Here is a 22,159-nt window from a genome sequence, read left to right on the forward strand (position 1 = left end):
AGCAGGTCCAGGCCAGTGACACCCTCATTGATTAGTTGGACCACTATCTCCACCAACATCTTTGTCTCCACGTTCTCATCAGTAGTCACTTTCAGTGGAGAAGGATTCTGGACACGGTCGAATGTGAAGTGGGGAAGGCCAGTCGACTGACCTGGAGTTGCGACGTCCCGGCAATAGAACCAGTTCGACTGCCAGCCTCTAACCGATTCAGGAAGAGTCATAGCAGGGAAAGCACTCCTATGCCTCTTCTGAATACCCAAACCCCCACACATCTGGATGACATGGGTCTTCGAGTCATTCGTTTTTGCTTTCTTCACCGATTGGGATCGGATGGTGAAGATATGTTTAAAAAGACCCCAGTGCGGTCGACACCCCAAAAAGTTTTCACACATCGACACGAACGCAGCCAGGTACGTGATGGTATTGGGAGAAAAATGGTGGAGTTGAGCATCGAAGAAGTTCAGGAAGCCCCGGAAGAAGGGGTGCGGAGGGAGCGAAAATGCCCGGTCGACGTGGGTGGCGAGCAATACACACTCACCCGGTCGAGGTTGTGGCTCCATCTCCCCCTCAGGCAGCCTTGCCGCACCCTTGGCGATCAGTCCGGACTCCGCCATCTCGTCCAGATCTTCTTGCCGGAGCAAAGACCGTATCCAATCGCCCTGGATCCAAACTGGCGGCAGCCCCGCGTGCGATGACGACCCACGGTTCTGCTTCTTGCCTTTCACCGCCCCGGTCGCCTTCTTCGCACGCTCCAGCGTCGTCGTCTTGTCCTTCACCATGGCGGCAGAGCGGCATCGTCGGGAGCAGAAGAGCTGGATGCGGTGGAGAAGCAGGGGAAGAAGAAAGAGAAACAGGCGTGCACAGTGCAGACGCCTCGGCCCCGTCGCCTTATAAAGGGCTGCTTCCGAGTGGCTGACGCGTGGGACCAGGCGATCCTGTTAGATCCCGCAACAGTCGCGCACAACATATGTGGCGAAAAAGGCGGCACGGAAATCAAGGCACCACTGTTTATCCGCTCCGCCTACTTCGGCGCTCCCCGTCTCGCGCGCTTCTCCGAGATTTCGTATCCCGTGAAATCCGGGATACACTGCAGGCAATCACGCCAAGGATTCTACACTCCAAGACAGCACTCGGCAGATGGTGCTATAAGTTCAATCGACAACTTTCTAAATGGATCAAGGCGACTGAATCGACGCTGAAGTACCAACGTGAGTTTTTCATCTTGCGGAAAACGCTCGCGAGGTGCAAAGCTTGGAACAAGTTCAACTTCAACCTACTTTCTACTCGAATCTTAATCCATTCGAGGGCTACTGATGAGGATACAGACCTGGGGTAGGGTCATGGGCCTGACCCATACATCCTACCCAAGGTCACTACCCTAGAAGATAAGAAGTCCAAGAGGCAACAAGGGACCCCCAGTCAAAGATGTCGAGTGCAATCCACTCGACCAGTCATATCACTCGGGTGTCCCCCTACCTATTGTCACTCGACCATTCAAGGAATCACTCGACCTACCGAAGATCAGGAGTCACTCAGCATTGCAACGGGCAGGCGTTCACTCCGTAGTCTTTAAGGTCATTAATAGCACTTAAGGCTGGCGTTATCAGTAATGCCCCTACTTTATGTACATTAAGCCCCTTGTAATGGAGGACGGTGAGGGTCTAGGCGTACTCTATATAAGCCACCCCCTCCTCTGGCACAAGGGTTCGCACCCCCTGTAACATCACACGCATATGTCCAATCGACCACCTCCGGGCACCGAGATGTAGGGTTATTACTTCCTACGAGAAGGGCCTGAACTCGTAAATCTCGTGTGTACACCTTCACCATAGCTGAGATCTTGCCTCTCCATACCTACCCCCCTTTCTACTGTCAGTCTTACAACCACGACAACGGGGACTAGCGGCCACCACGTCCGGCCATCGAAGGGGCGGGGGAGGGTAGGGGTGCGCCGGCGGCGGTGGGGGGAGGGGGGAGAGGAGGCAGGGAGAAGAGGCTGCGATTTTACTCGACCGAGCAACGATGGAGTAAATATACTGAGATTTTTAGGGAATGAGTAAAAATTTTACTCCACTAAGCCATTTAGGGGATCGGCTAGGTCAAACTTAGTGGAGTAAAAATCAAATTTACTCCACTAAGGAGATATAGGGGGTCAGTCAGAAATGTTCTAAGGGGCGCAGCGTCAAATTCCAGCGTAATAGTACTCGTACACAAACACTCCATAATGAAGTAACTGCATAGTGGCGAACCTCAACTAAATCTCCTGATTTTACACATATTATTCAGGAGAAGTTTGCATGTCAAGTTCAACCTATTTCACACGACGCTAGCTAGGCAGGGAGTACGGAGTGCTTAGTTTGTTTTCGTTCAGTAGGCCGAGCATAGCATAGCAGATAAAAACCCCATGGAGCCAGCCTAGGCAGGCGGCTACCAGGCAGAGATCCTCATGCCGAGATCCTTCTGCGCGAAGGCGACGAGGTTCTCCACCTCGGCGTCGTCGACGAAGCCGCTCTTGTCCCTGTCGGCGCGGCGGACGGCGCGGCCGGCCCTGAGGGTGGTGAACCAGCCGCCGCGGCTGCGGATGGCCTCGCGGAGCTCGGCCCTGCTGATCCGGCCGTCGCCGTCCGCGTCGAACTGCTTCAGCCACTCCTTGAACTGCTCCACCGTCATCTCCCGCTGCGAAGGTATCCCCCTGATCGCCATGTCCGGCCGCGTTAGCAAGCTCAGAACTCTTACAGTTGCAGAGACGAGATGCTATGGTAGCTAAGGCGATGGATGGTTTGAGGCCTCCCGCAGCTGCGCCTCCTTTTATAGTCGGTCCGATCCGCGCAGCATCCCGTGGCTTTATTCGTCTTCATCTGCAGGCTGCGAGGGGGCGCTGATCTGAATCTTATCTCGTGCTTGGTGGAGGGCGAGCTGAATTTTCAGGCATCGCATCTCTCTTTACACGCAGGGCTGGTCAGCAAGTGCGTGTCACATTCTCTGACGAATAAGTTTGTGTGTATCACGTTGTGTTTGCTTTTTCGAGAGACGTATCACATTGTTCGATTCTTAGTTTTTGTCTGAAATTTCCAAATAAATCATGCATTGCCTGCATTTTTTCTGATGTTCGGCGTAGCCGCGTAGGTCTGTGGTTATTTCATACTACTACTACCAGATTATATTCCTATGCTTGAAGCAACGAGGCGTGGGAATACATTCCTAGTGGGGGAAGTGGTAGGGCCTGGATGAAGGAGATTCTCCGTTGAAAGACCAACCCAAAAGAGGAACAAAAAGGGAGGAGATTCTACAGAAAATACGCTTTGGCTCCCGCATGTATATACACCCTAAATGGGGTATTTTCAAAAAATAATTAAACAAAATGTCAAAATAGTTCAAAAGTATTTTTAGATTAAACATGACTTACTTGCGCGCTAGTATATAAATTTTCACCAAAAAAAACCAACGAGTTCACAGCGAAAAAGATACAAATTATTTGCTATTATAGCTTACTATTCACGCTACTTTGACCGAAAATTTGTCTTTTTTTAAAACATGTCAAAGAGGAATTTTCTTCTTGTGGAACTTTTCTTACTATTAAAATGAAGGGTCAAGTTTATTTCAAAAATATTGTCAGAAATTTTTGACTTTTTGTTGAATTGCTAAAAAAATTCCATATAGGGTACATATGTACCCAGGAACCAAATGTTCCCCTCCGAGACTCTACCAGAATTGCTCAAGAATGTTGAAAGTTCTTCCCTAAGTGACAGTATTTCCATGCCAACCTGCCAAACCTGCTTCTTTCATTTGGTTCTGCCATTCTTTTGTTACCAACTTCAGGTCTCAGAGAAAACATGCTAGGATTAACCATGCCTGACTGGCCTCCCATTTATTCAGAGCTCAACAGTTGGCCTACGCCAAAAAAAGAAGAATTGTAACTCAACAAAAAGAGGCACTTTCCTCGCAAGTGGAGAAAGATAACAGAACATCACAGTGCTACATTTTGAGCATTTTCCTCACAAAAACTATCCTGAGTTGCCCAAAGAATGATTTTTGTGAAAAAATACCCCCTGGGTTTATACCAACAAATTACAGCTTAGAACCAGAAACAACTTACAAGACAAATTGAATAACTTATTACAGCAATGTACAGCTCGTCGATCCGCGCTTTTATGACCTGTTTCCTTATGTTTGTGCCGGGGTATTTCTCGACAAAAATGATCCCATTCGAGGGAGAAACGACTTTTTCTTTCGCAACTTTCGGTTCGGAACATGGTCCTCGTAGCTACTGCCTGACATGTGCAGCCGTGAATCCTGCTCTTTCAGGTAAGGATCGACAAATGGGCTACTCACAGGGTTAACCGCACGCTTCGCGGCCTCCTGAATTTTCCGGCGCTGCTCATGGTCAGACCTCCATTTCCTCAGTTGCTGCTCAGCGGCGAGTTTCCCCTCGTTTGCCCTCTCTGCTCTCTCCAATGCAAGTTCAAGAGTTCTCTTCTTTTCATCCATCTCCTTTGCTGCTTCAGTTAGCCTGTCTAGGCTCTCTAATTCAGAGCCTTTCGCGGACTCTACCTGTGTCAGCGCTTCTGCCACCTTCTCATTTGCCAGCTCTTCAGCTTCTTGTGCTTTCTTGCTAAGGGCGTAATACTCGCTTAGAGGAAGCGTCACTCCTCTGGGAGAATCCTCGACGTCGCTGGCCTCTTTGCTTTCTTTCAATGCTCGAACTGCCGCGAGTGCTAGCCTCTCAGACGCTTTGGATGCTTCTATTTCTTTGAGAACAGCACATAACCTGCTACTTGTTGTAGTTGCAGCTGCTTTGGTTTGCTCAGTATCTTCCTTGGCTTTTCTCAGCTCCTCTTCTGCTGCTTGAGCTGCGTCCTTGGCATCCTCGGCCTCCTGAGCTGCTTGCTGCAACATCTTAGGGAGCTCCACCATTTTCTCTTGGGCATCTTCTTCCTTGGACCTCACAGATTCTATCTCTTTTTGAGTCCTGTTGAGCTCAGCTTCTAGTGAAGAAACTGCAATTGATGCCATCACTTCCCTCTGCTGCAATGAGTCAAGTGAAGCTTTCTCCCTGTCCAGCTCTGATCTGAGAGTTGTCGCCGCAACTCTTAACAATTTGGCCTCAGTTTTTGTATTTTCTATGTTTGCTTTAACCTCCTCGAGCTCTTTCTGTGCTGAAGCTAGAGTTTCCTTAATTGAGCTGCTAATTTGTCTAGCATCTTCAGACTCATGCTCCTTGGCAACTCCTAAAGCTTCTTTGCACAGTATACTCTCCATATAGTCTGCAAGCTCAGATTTGAGGCCATGCAACTTGCGCAAATTTGCTTCAAGATTCTTCTTCAAATCATTTTGCGACAGAAGCTTATTGTTCAGTTGTTGCAGCTCCTCTTGTGCCTGGACCAACTCTCTATCCCAAGCAAGGCAATCTTGCTCTTTCGCCAGTACTGCGCCGATTCTACGTTCTTCAGCATCATGATGTGCAGCATGGGCCAACTCAAGAGATCCTTTAGCTGCAATCAGTTCTACAGTCAGCCCCTCCACTCGCTTCTCGATATCTTTGCCGGCGGCTAACACTTCTTCAGCCCTTTTGATTGCTCTGTCTCTTTCATTGACTAAGGTAGTGTACTCTTCGTGTAATGTTCTCAGCTCCTCCTTTACTGATTTAAGTTCGGCAACAGATTTTTCGTGTCTTTCTTTCGCGACTTCCATTTGAGTCTTGGCTATTACACTAGAATCATCAGCTACTCCCCGCTCAATTTCTTGCACCCTGAGTTGTGCAAGCTCAGAGTCCTGTTTTGCTTGAACTTCTTCCATCTGTGCTTTCTCCAGTTCATGCTTCAGCTCTTCTATAATTCTCTTAGTAGTCTCTAGTTCATCAAGTACCCGTGATTTAGCCATCTCTGCGGCTTCTAGTTCTTTTTTGCATTGTGGAATTTCTTTCTGAGCATTTTCAAGTTCAAGCTGTATGAACTTGCGTCTCTGCATAAAAAGAAAATTCCTTTAGATTCTACATGATGAAAATTCAGTTATGTATCAGACAATGTAATGTCGACTATGAGCATGTATGGTTAAGACTTGACAAGAATTACCTCCATCATCTGAACTTTGTGAGCTTTCCAATCAACAATTCCTCCAAACTTGGTGACAGCTTCTCTCACAGACTCAAAAGGCGCAGCAGTGTCAATAAGGCCTTTATATGGACTTTCGGGTTTTGCTTCTGACTCATCTATCACTTTTGGTTTTACAGCAATTTTTCTCTGAAAACGTGTCTTGTCTTCAACATGGTTCACTTCGACGGGATATACTGAAGAGGAATGATCTGCCTGACCCTTCCCGGAGTGTTTGGATGTCTCTGTTGGTCCTGAATTTGATAGGATTTCAGGACCTGTGCCCGTAGGCGAATTTGATTCCACGTCGTGCTCTGCTACCTCAGGATGAGACTTTACCAGTACCTGTGAATGTGAAGATAACTCCGAATCATCGGCAGCAACTGACAGGCCATTAGAGATACCCAATGTGGCTGCTTGGGCTAACTTCTCCTTGTGTGCATCTATATTTTTGTGATTACCGTTACTGACTTCCAGAGTTGGTGAGTCCACAAAAATATCTGGATTTTCTGAACCTTCGGCAGCAACTGGCAGGCCATTAGAGATATCCGATGTGTCTGCTTGAGCTGAGTTTTCCATGTTTGCATTTATATTTTCATGACCACCGTTGCTACTGACTTCCAGAGTTGGTGAATCCACATAAGTTTCTGGGATTTCTACCGGAGACGGCTCTTTCGAGTTATTTTCTTCAGATGCATGAGTCGACTCCATTCCTCAGGCCTCCGCTATGTTCGCTCCTAAAGATTGTTTAATGGAAGTGAGTATCATGCATTCATGCTCCAAGAGACGAATTATAGCACAAATTCAAGCAAGTAAGAAGAGTACACTGCACTACATGTGGGAAGTAGCATTATCAGCATATTTTTCGAGTAGTATGGAATAAAACAATTGTGAAGTTGTCAAACATTAGTCCAAACTTATTTTGCAATGCCAAGTCTCTATCCATGTTCCAAGGGGAGCAGAGATAACAAAACTGCAATAACAAGAGATGACTATGTGCAGCAACTGGCCAAAAGAACTTTACTGATCCTGACCTACATGCACTAATCATTGCCACCGACTGACACCGAACCTGCTTTCTGTCTGCAATAATTCAGCTACTTTTTGCACCCAACCTTATGTATGCATGACCTAAAACCATCTTTTCTAAATAGAAAGCCAAAGTAAGCAACCAAATAAAGCATGCCATTTTTATATAGCTCCTAAAAATATGTCATAGTGGACCAGGTATGGCAGAAATCCTTGTCCCAACACCATTATTATTTGCAACAATTATGAGCCGAATCATTCCAATCATGTTCAGTTATAATTCCTTCAAATCATGGTCAGTCCTATAGAACTATGTGCGTCAATCAAACTTGAATGTTTGCTCATCTCCGTACAGGTGTACATATTTTGGCATGACCTCATATTAGTACTAATCTAATCCTAACTAGTACTATAATAGTACTGTATTAAATAAGATTGAACACGCTTGAGATTTCATGACTAACTGTACCTAGCACGGTGAAATATTCAAGTTCTACTACTGAACTGGCTTTAAATAAAACAGAGGTTTCTTTTTATGGCAGTGGGGTTCTAGCGTTCTTCCACGCAGTGACGCAAACAACCAAAAATATATGAAAAATTCTTTCCGGACCGCCCATGATTTCATCGCACAACAAGATGGAGTTGTCCTACTAATCCATGGAACGAACTGCAAGGGAAATTTCCATCTTTGGTTGGTTACTACCTCAGTTTCAGACCAAAATTAGATTCTTCCTGCAACTGACTGTACCCAAGAGAACGAAACCGGCATGAAAACCCTCGAAAATCAAACGGAAAAAGCACCGCAAAATCGTCCAAGCCAGGAGCATAATCTCGCATCGGACGAAGAATCAAGAACTCGCACGCCGCCGCAGCCGTGCTCAAACAGGAAAGAAAGCACGGAGCCGCGGCGAGATTAATGGCGGATTGAGGTTGGAGGGGAGGAAGCTTACTCGATCGCGCGGGCGGGGCTCTTGCGGACGAAGCGATCGGGGCCTCCTTTCGCGGCGATTCGGATCTCCGCTCTTCGTGCTCGCGATTTTTGGCTTCCTTCTTTTCTTCTCCTCTGAGGGGAGGGGAGAAGGAGAGGTGTGGTGTACGTGTGCTTGGGTTTTGTCCGGGCCCGTGAGTCTACTGGTCGGTCGGACACTTCACACCTGGGATTGATTACTGCGAGGAGCGGAACGGATGGACGGGACTCCCGTTTTTGCAGGGAGCCCCTCTGGTTTTGTTGAAACTGAGGACAGTGCCTGACCTGGGCCTTACTGCAAAAGAGTGGATGAGATTTCCGTTGCAGAAATCACCTCTCGTATGTCGAAACTACGGTGTCCATTTGTTAAACTAGAGGACTTTTTGAAAACTGGTTCTTCGATCTACGGATTTTGGGGGCGGCCAATTGGTGGGTAACCGTGGACTTGTTGTCTGCGGAGCAACTTCGAAAGATGTTCTACAACTTGTCTTATCAAACTTAATGTTTATGAATTAGCAGCAGGAGTTGGATGAATGGGCACATTGACGCGTGTAGTATAAAATTTGACACACATGTGAATACAGATCGTATGATGTTGACGGCACTTAACTGGTATGGATCTAGAATTTTCAAGAAATACAAGGTGTCAAATGGAAAGGGTGATGGAGATTGTTATTGGTATTCCACGTGGTATGTTAATTAAGTGCTTAGGTAGTTAGTTTAGTTACCATCGATAGAACTGGTGGCTTTGAATGAAATTTAAAACATTTCTAAATAGCACAACTCACAGGTACAGTACTACTACTGCTACTAGTTTTACTACTTTGCAATAATTATAGGAGTAATTTATATCCTAAACTGGGGGTATTTGGCGTGGAAGGGGGAAAGGGAAGAGATTCCAGCAGCGAGGCTTTCGGTGAGCGACAACGGCGACCTGACGCGATGCATCCTCCGCCCGTTCCCGCTAAGATTGAGACGTAGCCGGACGAGCGTGACGTGGTAGAGGCTGGGCGTGGAGCCGTTGGACTTCGGAGGTGACACCTGCAAGCTTTAAAGCAGCGCAGGCACACAATCGCTGAATTATTAAACGGAGACGTCCCGCATTTTCGCCTCCGCTGCGAAAGGCTCCAACGCCAGTTATGTGCATACCTGTCTGGATGGTTGGATAGAGGGAGCCGTCTCCGTCGCGGAGTACCAAACAAGCCGTAACAATCCGGTGGCAAGTGGCGACGGCGAGCCGGCGACACGCATGTGGACGTGGAGCTGACACGGCCGGAGGAGGGAGGCGGCGACGGCGCGGATTGGATGGATGGATGGCTCCGGCGCGGTCCGCGTGCTCCAGCCTCCGGCTTGAAGCGAGAGGCGGGGGGACACGAGGGGGACGTGCCCGTGCGGTGCCCCAGCTACACCACCGCACCGCACACGGCCGCCTGCTGGTCCCCGTGCCGTGGCCCCGGCCCGGTGCTGCCCCTCTCTCTCCCGTACCAGTGTGTGGAAAGCTTTGCGGGGTAGGGCCTTTTTCAGAGTCTGGAAGCGGGTTCGAAAAAAGGGCCGACGCTGCTGTAGCTGACAGTCGGAAAGAGGCAGCAGGAGAATGGGGACTGTGCACTGCAGCAACCTTTGTTCGTTTGCTGACGGTGTACCATGTAGGTCGGCACGTACCGTGGGGTATTCTTCTCCAGATTCTGGTTAAATGCTCCTAAATGCTGGTGGTCCATCCAGTCGGCCCATTACACACGACATTTGCTAGTAGTTGGTTTTGGTGACCAGACCAGAGCTACCGTCATACTAAGGGTGTGTTTGGTATTATTTGTGCCTACCTAGCATAGTTGTTTCTCTTTGAGACAATGATTAGTACATGCAACTGTAGTTTTTTGATAGCAACGTATTGATACATGCTAACTTGAGACTGTGTTTGGTAGTCTGCATCAGCCGAGACATGTTGTCCTGAAACTTTGATAGTCTGTACCTGAGGTAGGCTGCATGAACGAAGTTTTTGGCGTCAAGAAAATATTAAAGCAACATTTCGACAATGCACTAAACAATTCGAGCAATAAAACAGTACCATGCAAACATAAACTGAACAATGATAATATGAAGAAAGAAATCAACAATTAACACATAATTGAACTATTGGAGCAATAAAACATCTTTGTAAGGCATCATAAATGAACCAGTGCATCACTAGATTCATAATACATAAGACAATAAATATCATAATTTGTAGCAGTCCACCGATTCCTAGGTAAAAAGGTTAGTGGCAACACCACCATTCGAAAGAATGAGCACCTGTCATGCACGTGCATCACTAGATCCGTATTACATAAGAGCCCCTTTACATCCGGGTGAACGGTCCGATCATGAAAAGGCGACCTAATCGCACCCCTCAACCCGAGCCTACACGTTTGGGCTGCCCAACACTCCTCAAACCCAGCCCATATCTCGGGTGGATATGAGGAGGCTTGGGCGCGCCCGGACGTGTCCGCCACATCAGATCTGACCAAAGATGGCTCACCGCTATCCCACAAATATTCTCTCCCTATCCGCATCAGGATGAAACCATAGCCACTTTTAGTCCACTCCACTTCAGCCAAACCGTGGCCCATCTCCAACATGGCAGGCAGCAGATCCGTGTCCGGCAACTCCGCGTCTGTCAACTGGGACCTCGTCCTGTGCAGGGATGATGAGGAGTTTGTTGTCCGCCTAGCTCTTTGTCCGTCCCAGGAGGAATCCGCCCCGAGCTCCGCCGTACGAGTTGTTTCGGCGAGAATTCATTGTGTCCACACAAGTGACCGCTGGCGGCTTGAAGCTCCCGACCTTTACGAATTTGGAGCCGACGAGCGGAAATTAGAGGTACAGTCGTTCCACCCTGACCATTTTCGGGTTGGGCGCGGAACTCCTGCGGTGGCTCAACATTCGGCTACGAGTCTGAGGTCAACGACGATACCATGCACCGCGACCGAGGAACCAGTGTGCCATTATGCGAGGGTCAAGGCGTGGAATGCCAATGAGACATCGTCACATCGGACAAGGCCTCTAAGGCCAATGCCGCCGAAGATGCATGTGCCCGTGTTTGGGAAAAGCGACAAGCCTGGGTCACGCGTGCCCTTGTGCAGGAGCAAGGACGGGTTATTTGTGCCCTCTCTGGGCTACCCTCTCCAGTCGAGGAGGAGGATGATGGTGCCGCATTCGATGCCTACAACACTGGCAGCGAGCAAATCCTCCTTAACCCGTACTATGTCTTCGGCCGATACAACGACAAAGAGGACAAGGGAAAGGGCAGTTGTGGTTGAACTTTCTCCATAGCTCTAGTTATTAGAACATGCCAATTTTTGGTAGTCTGATGACATGTATGATGACCTAGCCCTATGTCATGTGTGTGATCTAAATAAACTTAATGTGTTTATTTTATGTTGCATGAGAAGGTATGGCTTTTAGGATTTGGTAATGAGGGACACAGCCGTGGACGCGAAGATTTGAGGGGTGACCGGGCGCTCTCCACGGGCATTTGGGGGGCCAGAGTTACCCGGCTGTGATGCTCTAAAGCTACCGTAGATATTGTCGACCCCCTTGCCGCTGATCGCCTTTCGGCTTGTAGAGGTGGGTGAACTAGGGTTCAACATTTGGAGATTGGTTTATTTCCATTTATGCCTGATTTTTGTATCATTGGCAGTGAAGTCTCAGAGGAGAAGTCAACATTGTATGAAATAAAAGTCCCACAGTTCTATCTCCAATCTAGTGTACCAGGGAGCATGTCGTCTTTGGGTCATGTAGATCTTCCATTCTCATGAATTGTCGTCTTGCACTTCGGCCTATCCCGACGGTGGTGAAAAATATAGTATTGTCAAGAATGTTTTTTGTCACTCGGTATGTAGTTTCATTCTTTTTGTGCTTCCAGTCTTCTTCCCTGATGGTATGACAGTGAAGCAATTGGACTACTTCTCTTCCAAGGGGTGTGTCCTCGGCCATAGTGCGTTCAATAATCTTAAGTTATCCCATGTTGGGTTGGGTGGCTAATATGGCTCTTTGAAACCTTCAAGATTAGTCAAGCTTCTGCGTGTTTGATCTTTCATAGTTTGTTCATTAGATGTATGAAAAAATTGAGATGCAAGAGATAAGTTTAGAGTGAACAACTATTGGGTACTTTGATGTAACTTGATGCTTAGTCCTTTGTTGTTTCCTTTTTGTACTTTGTTTAATTTACTTATCAATAAAGTTAGATAGTTTACTTATAAAACTACCTGAAATACTTATCTTGAAAAAAAAGCTAACCTGAAGAAATTAAGAGGAGAGAAGTTAAAGGAGAAGGAAGAAGAAACCAGTGTAACATCCGACAAACCAACCGAGAACGTGGGGTTGTCGAGACAACCCTACGAGGCCAAATGAGGATTTTATGTTGAATTGCCAGTGACTTGGCAACTGCCGAATAGTCAGGGGTCGTCTGAACCTCCAGAAGTCAGAGGACCCAGATATTTTGTTTTTGGTGGAGATGAAGATGTGTACGCAGAGGCTGTAGAATTTCAAGTAGAAGTTAAGTTTAACAAATCTTTGGGCACGTAGTAGTCATGCCAAGGGAAAAGGAGGATTAGCAATCTTCTAGAGGACCGGTATCAACGCAAGACAGATCAACTAACTATTCAAGATACCATATATATTTGGAAGTTAAAGATGGGAAGGGTTCAAGTGGGGATTTTACTAGAATTTATGGCGAGAAAATACCTGACATGGAAGCTGCTAAAAATTCTTAACAGCCAGAGAGATCTTCCATGGCTGGTAGCAGGGGACTTCAATGAAATTTTATTTGCATTTGAAAAGGATGGAGGTAGGAGAAGTGAGAGCAAGCTTATATGGATAATTTCAATCAAGCTCTAGCATAGTGTGTTCTCTCATACTTGGGTTATGAAGGCGACATATTCATCTGGAGGAACAATGTCCATATGTGCAATAGATATATACGGGAAAGGCTTGACAAAGCGGTTGCAAATCTAGGTTGGTGGGAAAAGTTTATGGAATATAGGGTAGTCAATGGTGACCCCTATCATTCTGACCATAGACCTATAATAATCACCACTGAGAAAGCACCACAAAAGCGAAGAAGGTGGCCCGCGTGTGAAAATTTTAAGTTTGAAGCTAAATGGTTGTTAGAACCGGATTGTGAAAAGGTGGTGTTTGAAGGTTGGGAAGAGGTTTCTGGAGGTGATGGAAATATCCTAACATGTTTTAGAAATATGGCGAGGAAGCTAAATGCTTGGGGAAAAATGTTTTTAAGGGATTCAGAGAGGGGAATTAGCTAGATCAAGGAAGAACTTGAAATACGCAGAAGGGACCAGATAACAAGGAGAGAGAACTTGGAGAGATTAGAAGACCAACGAGAGATGTATTGGAAGCAGAGAGAGCACTCAAATTGGCTCCACTATGGCGACAGAAATACATCACATTTCCATGCATCACTGAATGAGAGGAGGAGAAGGAACTATATTAGAAAACTGGGAAGGAAGATGGGAGTTGGGAAGTTACAGAAGAGGAGAAGCAGAAAGTTGTGGTGGACTACTTTGATGATCTATTCAAGACTAGTAAGCCTGTTATCCCCTCAGATTTTATGGAGGATTTTCAAGAAAGGTTTACTCCTGAAATGAATGAACGACCAATGGAACCCTTCCTAGAATCAGAAGTATTGGAAGCCATAAAGTCTGTTGGAGACCTAAAATGGCCTGGCTTTGATGGCTGATACGTCTCTGACATATCTATAATTTTTTATTGTTCTATTCTATTATATTATCAATGTTGAATGTTTTATATGCTATTTTATATCATTTTTGGAACTAACCTATTAACTCAGTGCCCAGTGTCAGATCATGTTTTTTGCTTGTTTCTGGCTTTTCAAAAGAATCAATATCAAATGAAGTCCAAACAAAAAAAAACCTTTGGATTCATTTTTTCTAGACCGGAAGGAACCCTAGAAGGTTCGAGAGAAGACCAGAAGAGCCACGGGTGAGAGACAAGCTCACATGGCACTCCCTCGAGCTTGTGGGTCCCCCAGTAGCACCTCTTGACCTAATTCCACCTCTATAAATTCAGAAATATTCTCAAACCAACAGAGAGACACCTGAAACACTTTTTTCGCCACCGCAAGCTTATGTTCTTCTGCGATCCCATCTGGAGGCCTTTTCCGGTACTCTGTCAGAGGGGGAATCAATCACAGAGGGCTTCTACATCAACCTTGTTGCCTTAACGATGATGCGTGAGTAGTTTACCATAGACTTACGGTCCATAGCTAGTAGCTAGATGGCTTCTTCTTCTCTCTTTGATCTTCAATACCATGTTCTCCTCGATGTTCTTGGAGTTATATCCGATGTAATCTTCTTTTGCAGTGTGGTTGTTGGGATCCGATGAATTGCTGGTTTATGGTCTGAATATCATGAGAAGTAATTGATTCTTTTCTGAACTTCATTATGCATGATTGTTATAGCTTTCTATTTCTCTCTGATTTATCTATTTGGTTTGGCCAACTAGATTGGTTTTCTTCAGTGGGAAGGTGCTTTGTGATGGGTTCAATCTTGTCATGCTCTATCCCAGTGACAGAAAGGGACAAGACATGTATTTGTATTGTTGTCATTAAGGGTAAAACGATGGGGTTTATTCATATTAGTTTAGTTTACTTTGTCTACATCATGTCATCTTGCTTAAGGCGTTACTCCGTTTTTATTAACTGCATACCCTAGATGCATGCTGGATAGCGGTCGATGGGTGGAGTAATGGTAGTAGATGTAGGCAGGAGTCGGTCTACTTGTCTCGAACATGATGCCTATGTTGGGGAACGTAGCATACTATTTCAAAAAAAAATCCTACACTCACGCAAGATCTATCTAGGAGATGCATAACAACAAGATGGGGAGAGTGTGTCTACGTACCCTCCTAGACCAAAAGCGAAAGCGTTTGCTTAACGCGGTTGATGTAGTCGAACGTCTTCTCCTTCCGACCAATGAAGTACCGAACGTACGGCACCTCCGAGTTCTGCACACGTTCAGCGTGATGACGTCCCTCGAGCACTTGATCCAGCAGAGGGTCGAGGAAGTAGATGAGTGATACGTCTCCAACGTATCTATATTTTTGATTGTTCCATGCTATTATATTACCTATTTTGGATGTTTATGGGCTTTACTTTACACTTTTATATCATTTTTGGGACTAACCTACTAACCGGAGGCCCAGCCCGTATTGCAGTTTTTTTTCCTATTTCGGTATTTTGAAGAAAAGGAATATCAAATGGAGTCCAAACGAGATGAAACCTTCGGGAGCGTGATTTTTGGAAAGAACGCGACCCAGAGGACTTGGAGTGCAAGTCAAGAAGCAGCCGAGGCGGCCACGAGGGTGGAGGGCGCACCCCTCCCTACTGAGCACGCCCCCTATCTCGTGGGCCCCTCAGGCGTCCACCGACCTACTTCTTCCACCTATATATACCCACGTACCCCGAGAACATCAGAACAAGCCACGAAAACCTAATTCCACCGCAGCAACCTTCTGTATCCATGAGATCCCATCTTGGAGCCTTCGCCGGCGCTCCGTCGGAGGGGGAATCAACCACGGAGGGCTTATACATCAACACCATAGCCCCTCCGATGAGTTGTGAGTAGTTTACCACAGACCTTTGGGTCCATAGTTATTAGCTAGATGACTTCTTCTCTCTTTTTTGATCTCAATACCATGTTCTCCTTGGTCTTCTTGGAGATCTATTCGATGTAACTCTTTTTGCGGTGTGTTTGTCGAGATCCGATGAATTGTGGGTTTATGATCAAGTTTATCTATGAGAAATATTTGAAATCTCCTCTGAATTGTTTTATGTTTTTGATTAAGTTATCTTTGCAAGTCTCTTCGAATTATCAGTTTGGTTTGGCCTACTAGATTGATCTTTCTTGCAATGGAGAAGTGCTTAGCTTTGGGTTCAATCTTGCGGTGTCCTTTCCCAGTGACAGCAGGGGCAGCAAGGCACGTATTGTATTGTTGCCATTGAGGATAAAAATATGGGGTTTATACCATATTGCATGAGTTTATCCCTCTACATCATGTCATCTTTCTTAATGTGTTACTCTGTACTTTATGAACTTAATACTCTAGATGCATGCTTGATAGCGGTCGATGTGTGGAGTAATAGTAGTAGATGCAGGTAGGAGTCGGTCTACTTGTCACGGACGTGATGCCTATATACATGATCATGCCTAGATAATCTCATAATTATTCGCTTTTCTATCAGTTGCTCGACAGTAATTTGTTCGCCCACCGTAATACTTATGCTATATTGAGAGAAGCCACTAGTTAAACCTATGGCCCCCGGGTCTATCTTTTATCATATAAGCTTTCAAACTACTTTTATTTGCATCTTTACTTTTCCAACCTATATTATAAAATACCAAAAATATATTTATCTTATCATACTATCTCTATCAGATCTCACTTTCGCAAGTGGCCGTGAAGGGATTGACAACCCCTTTATTGCGTTGGTTGCGAGTTCTTTGTTTGTTTGGGTAGGTGCGTGGGACTTCTGAGGAGCCTCCTACTGGATTGGTACCTTGGTTCTCAAAAACTGAGGGAAATACTTACACTACTATTGATGCATCACCCTTTCCTCTTCAAGGAAAACCAACGCAAGCTCGAGACGTAGCAAGAAGGATTTCTGGCGCCGTTGCCGGGGAGGTCTTCGCTCAAGTCAAGACATACCAAGTACCCATCACAAACTCATCTCCCTCGCATTTACATTATTTGTCATTTGCCTCTCGTTTTCCTCTCCCCCACTTCACCCTTGTCGTTTCATTCGCCCTCTCTTTCCCAATCTCCTCTCTTTTCTGCTTGCCCTCTTTTTCCTCCTCGCTTTTGGTTGCCTCTATGTCTGAAACTGGGGAGATTATCATCGATATGGACAATAATGATAACATGGAAAATTCAGATTCTCCTGTTGAAGAACCCCTTATCTTGCATACTAAAAAGTTTCGAATCGGTAGTGTTAATATTATTGGGAAAGGGGTTATTCGGGATTTCTTTACTTGTGCTGGTGCTTTACCCTCTATGGGCGGTTCTATTCTTCACAGAACTAGTAGTCTTGCGGATGCTATCGCTATGCTTGTAGTTGAGCTTGAAAGACAATTTATGCATATGCATCCTTGCATACAAAGAATTTTCCTAGAATTTTCTAACATTGAGAATTCTTCTGTTAAGTGCGCCGCTACTATATTTTTGGCTCATGAGTTTAGATTTATAATAAGAGAGGCCAAAGAAATCTTTGCACACTATAGGGTGGACGCCGGCCGTCCTCCCATAGAAGCGGTCCTCTTTGATCAAGAGGAAATTAGGCGTTTTCAATCTTTGGACTATGTTGCTTTTAATGAAAACCTTAGAAAAAAGGTTCCTACCAATGTCCTAGTTGATAGAATTTCTGAACTTAATAATGATTTTTCTCTTTGAAACAATGAGCTAGGATACTCTCTTGAGTATAGGCTCACGAAGTTTTGTCAAAAGAATGCTTATAATGATGAATTAGTTGTGCAATATGAAGGGCCAAAGGAGGAACCCATTCCTCCTGTGATTGATCTTGGGGACTTTTGTCCCATTAAATTTAGCCCTTTTGATTACTTTTGCTTGCCTCAAAGAAAACTTGCTACTAAACGTAGAGAATATGAGATGAGTTTTCAAGATCTATCATATTATTATGGCACTACTTAGATCTATCCTCGCTTTTATGCCTAGCTAGGGGCGTTAAACGATAGCGCTAGTTGGGAGGCAACCCAATTTTATTTGTGTCTTCTGTTTTTGTTTCTGTTTAGTAATAAATTTTGCATCTACCTCTGTTTAGATGTATTTTTGTGTTTTAATTAGTGTTTGTGCCAAGTAGAACCTATAGGATAACTTATGGTGATAGTTAATTTGATTCTGCTGAAAAACAGAAACTTTGCACGCACGAAAATAATTTTTTTTAATTTACAGAAATGTGCTTTTGCATTGATTATTTTTTCTGTAGATCAATAGAAAAATTTCCCAGGACTTCCTATTTTGGTAGGAGTTTTAAAGTTCCAGAAGTATTCGAGAGTTACAGATTGCTACAGACTGTTTTGTTTTTGACAGATTCTGTTTTTCGTGTGTTGTTTGCTTATTTTGATGCATCTATGGCTAGTATTAAGTGGTATGAAACATACAGAACTTGGAATACAGTAGGTTTAACACAAATATAAATAAAGAATGAGTTCATTATAGTACCTTATGTGGTGGTTTTTCTTTCTTTCTCTAATGGAGCTTATGAGATTTCCTGTTGAGTTTTGTGTTGTGAAGTTTTCAAGTTTTGGGTAAAGATTTGATGGACTATGGAATAAGGAGTGGTAAGAGACTAAGCTTGGGGATGCCCATGGCACCCCAGGATATTCAATAATAGCCAAAAGCCTAAGCTTGGGGATGCCCCCGGAAGGCATCCCCTCTTTCGTCTTCGTTTATCGGTAACTTTACTTGGAGCTATATTTTTATTCGCCACATGATATGTGTTTTTCTTGGAGCGTCTTGTATGATATTAGTCTTTTGTTTTTAGTTTTCCACAATCATCCTTGTTGTATACACATTTTGGGGAGAAGCCCACTTGATTAGAATTTATTAGAATACGCTATGTGCTTCACTTATATCTTTTGAGCTAGATAGTTTTTGCTCTAGTGTTTCACTTATATCTTTTAGAGCACGGAGGTGGTTTAATTTTGAAGAAATTATTAGTCTCTCATGCTTCACTTATATTATTTTGAGAGTCTCTTAGAACAGAATGGTATTTGCTATGGTTATAAAATTGGTCCTAGAATGATGAGCATCCAAGTTGGGTATAATAAAAACTATCATAGAAAGTGAATTGGATGCTATGATCAATTTGATACTTGATAATTGTTTTGAGATATGAGGATGGTAATATTAGAGTCATGCTAGTTGGGTGATTATGAATTTAAAGAATACTTGTGTTGAAGTTCGTGATTCCCATAGCATGCACGTATGGTGATCCGCTTTGTGATGAAGTTGGAGCACAATTTTATTTATTGATTGTCTTCCTTATGAGTGGTGGTCGGGGACAAGCGATGGCCTTTTCCTACCAATCTATCCCCCTAGGAGCATGCGCGTAGTACTTTGTTCTTGATGACTTGTAGATTTTTGCAATAAGTACATGAGTTCTTTATGACTAATGTTGAGTCCATGGATTATACGCACTCTCACACATCCACCATTGCTAGCCTCTCTTGTGCCGCACAACTTTCACCGGTACCATACACCCACCATATACCTTCCTCAAAACAGCCACCATACCTACCTATTATGGCATTTCCGTAGCCATTTCGAGATATATTGCCATGCAACTTTCCACCGTTCCGTTTATATGACACGCATCATTATTGTCATATTGCTCTTTGCATGATCATGTAGTTGACATTGTATTTGTGGCTAGGCCACCTTCATAATTTTCATACATGTCACTCTTGATTCATTGCATATCCCGGTACACCACCAGAGGCATTCATATAGAGTCATATCTTGTTCTAAGTATTGAGTTGTAACATTGAGTTGTAAGTAAATAAAAGTGTGATGATCTTCATTATTAGAGCATTGTCCCAGTGAGGAAAGGATGATGGAGACTATGATTCCCCACAAGTCGGGATGAGACTTCAGACTAAAAAAAGAGAAAGGCCAAAAAAAGAGAAAGCCCAAATAAAAGAATGAGAGAAAAAGAGAGAAGGGACAATGCTACTATCCTTTTACCACACTTGTGCTTAAAAGTAGCACCATGATCTTTATGATAGAGAGTCTCCTATGTTGTCACTTTCATATACTAGTGGGAATTTTCATTATAGAACTTGGCTTGTATATTCCAATGATGGGCTTCCTCAAAATGCCCTAGGTCTTCGTGAGCAAGTGAGTTGGATGCACACCCACTTAGTTTCTTTTGTTGAGCTTTCATACATTTATAGCTCTAGTGCATCTGTTGCATGGCAATCCCTACTCACTCACATTGATACCTATTAATGGGCATCTCCATAGCCCGTTGATACGCCTAGTTGATGTGAGACTATCTTCCTCCTTTTTTGTATTCTCCACAACCACCATTCTATTCCACATATAGTGCTATGTCCATGGCTCACGCCCATGTATTGCGTGAAAGTTGAAAATTTTTGAGATTACTAAAGTATGAAACAATTGATTGGCTTGTCATCAGGGTTGTGCATGATTAAATACTTTGTGTGATGAAGATAGAGCAACAGCCAGACTATATGATTTTGTAGGGATAACTTTCTTTGGCCATGTTATTTTGAGAAGACATGATTGCTTGATTAAGTATGCTTGAAGTATTATTATTTCTTATGTCAATATGAACTTTTATTTTGAATCATTTGGATCTGAACATTCATGCCACAATAAATAAATTACATTGAGAATTATGCTAGGTAGCATTCCACATCAAAAATTCTGTTTTTATCATTTACCTACTCGAGGACGAGCAGGAATTAAGCTTGGGGATGCTTGATACGTCTCCAACATATCTATAATTTTTTATTGTTCCATGCTATTATATTACCTATTTTGGATGTTTATGGGCTTTACTTTACACTTTTATATCATTTTTGGGACTAACCTACTAACCGGAGGCCCAGCCTGTATTGCTTTTTTTTGCCTATTTCAGTATTTCGAAGAAAAGGAATATCAAACGGAGTCCAAACGAGATGAAACCTTCGGGAGCGTAATTTTTGGAACGAATGTGACCCAGAGGACTTGGAGTGCAAGTCAAGAAGCAGCCGAGGCGGCCACGAGGGTGGAGGGCGCGCCCCTCCCTACTGGGTGTGCCCCCAATCTCGTGGGCCCTTCGGGCGTCCACCGACCTACTTATTCCTCCTATATATACCCACGTACCCCGAGAACATCAGAACAAGCCACGAAAACCTAATTCCACCGCCGCAACCTTCTCTATCCGTGAGATCCCATCTTGGAGCCTTCGCCGGTGCTCCGTCGGAGGGGGAATCAACCATGGAGGGCTTCTACATCAACACCATAGCCCCTACGATGAGTTGTGAGTAGTTTACCACAGACCTTCGGGTCCATAGTTATTAGCTAGATGGCTTCTTCTCTCTTTTGGATCTCAAATACCATGTTCTCCTTGATCTTCTTGGAGATCTATTCGATGTAACTCTTTTTGCAGTGTGTTTGTCGAGATCCGATGAATTGTGGGTTTATGATCAAGTTTATCTATGAGAAATATTTGAATCTCCTTTGAAGTGTTTTATGTGTGATTAAGTTATCTTTGCAAGTCTCTTCGAATTATCAGTTTGGTTTGGCCTACTAGATTGATCTTTCTTGCAATGGGAGAAGTGCTTAGCTTTGGGTTCAATCTTGCGGTGTCCTTTCCCAGTGATAGCAAGGGCAGCAAGGCACGTATTGTATTGTTGCCATCGAGGATAAAAAGATGGGGTTTATATCATATTGCATGAGTTTATCCCTCTACATCATGTCATCTTTCTTAATGCGTTACTCTGTTCTTTATGAACTTAATACTCTAGATGCATGCTGGATAGCGGTCGATGTGTGGAGTAATAGTAGTAGATGCAGGAAAGAGTTGGTCTACTTGTCACGAACGTGATGCCTATATACATGATCATGCCTAGATAATCTCATAATTATTCACTTTTCTATCAATTGCTCGATAGTAAGTTGTTCACCCACCGTAATACTTATGCTATCTTGAGAGAATCCACTAGTGAAACATATGGCCCCCGGGTCTATCTTTTATCATATAAGCTTTCAATCTACTTTTATTTGCATCTTTACTTTTCCAATCTATATTATAAAATACCAAAAATATATTTATCTTCTCATACTATCTCTATCAGATCTCAATTTCGCAAGTGGCCATGAAGGGATTGACAGCCCCTTTATTGCATTGGTTGTGAGTTCTTTGTTTGTTTGTGTAGGTGCGTGGGACTTCTGAGGAGCCTCCTACTGGATTGATACCTTGGTTCTCAAAAACTGAGGGAAATACTTACGCTACTATTGCTGCATCACCCTTTCCTCTTCA

General features: G+C 44.3%; 2 protein-coding genes across 2 annotated transcripts; both read right to left on the reverse strand.

Annotated features, from left to right (window-relative positions):
* Positions 1-2,163: 2,163 nt before the first annotated feature.
* On the reverse strand, positions 2,164-2,790 carry LOC123044187 (calmodulin-1). The gene has a single exon (XM_044466847.1). The coding sequence runs from the start codon at positions 2,701-2,703 to the stop codon at positions 2,428-2,430; it is 276 nt and encodes a 91-aa protein (XP_044322782.1). The 5' UTR covers positions 2,704-2,790; the 3' UTR covers positions 2,164-2,427.
* Positions 2,791-3,911: 1,121 nt separating this feature from the next.
* LOC123044188 (protein WEAK CHLOROPLAST MOVEMENT UNDER BLUE LIGHT 1) lies at positions 3,912-8,295 on the reverse strand. The gene is made up of 3 exons (XM_044466848.1): positions 8,069-8,295; positions 6,072-6,826; positions 3,912-5,961 (listed from the first exon to the last, which is right to left on the reverse strand). The coding sequence occupies exons 2-3, from the start codon at positions 6,798-6,800 to the stop codon at positions 4,165-4,167; spliced, it is 2,526 nt and encodes an 841-aa protein (XP_044322783.1). The 5' UTR covers positions 6,801-6,826; positions 8,069-8,295; the 3' UTR covers positions 3,912-4,164.
* Positions 8,296-22,159: the final 13,864 nt, after the last annotated feature.

The sequence above is a fragment of the Triticum aestivum genome, chromosome 2B (genome assembly GCF_018294505.1).
Source record: "Triticum aestivum cultivar Chinese Spring chromosome 2B, IWGSC CS RefSeq v2.1, whole genome shotgun sequence".
In the NCBI taxonomy this organism is placed as follows: Eukaryota; Viridiplantae; Streptophyta; class Magnoliopsida; order Poales; family Poaceae; genus Triticum; species Triticum aestivum.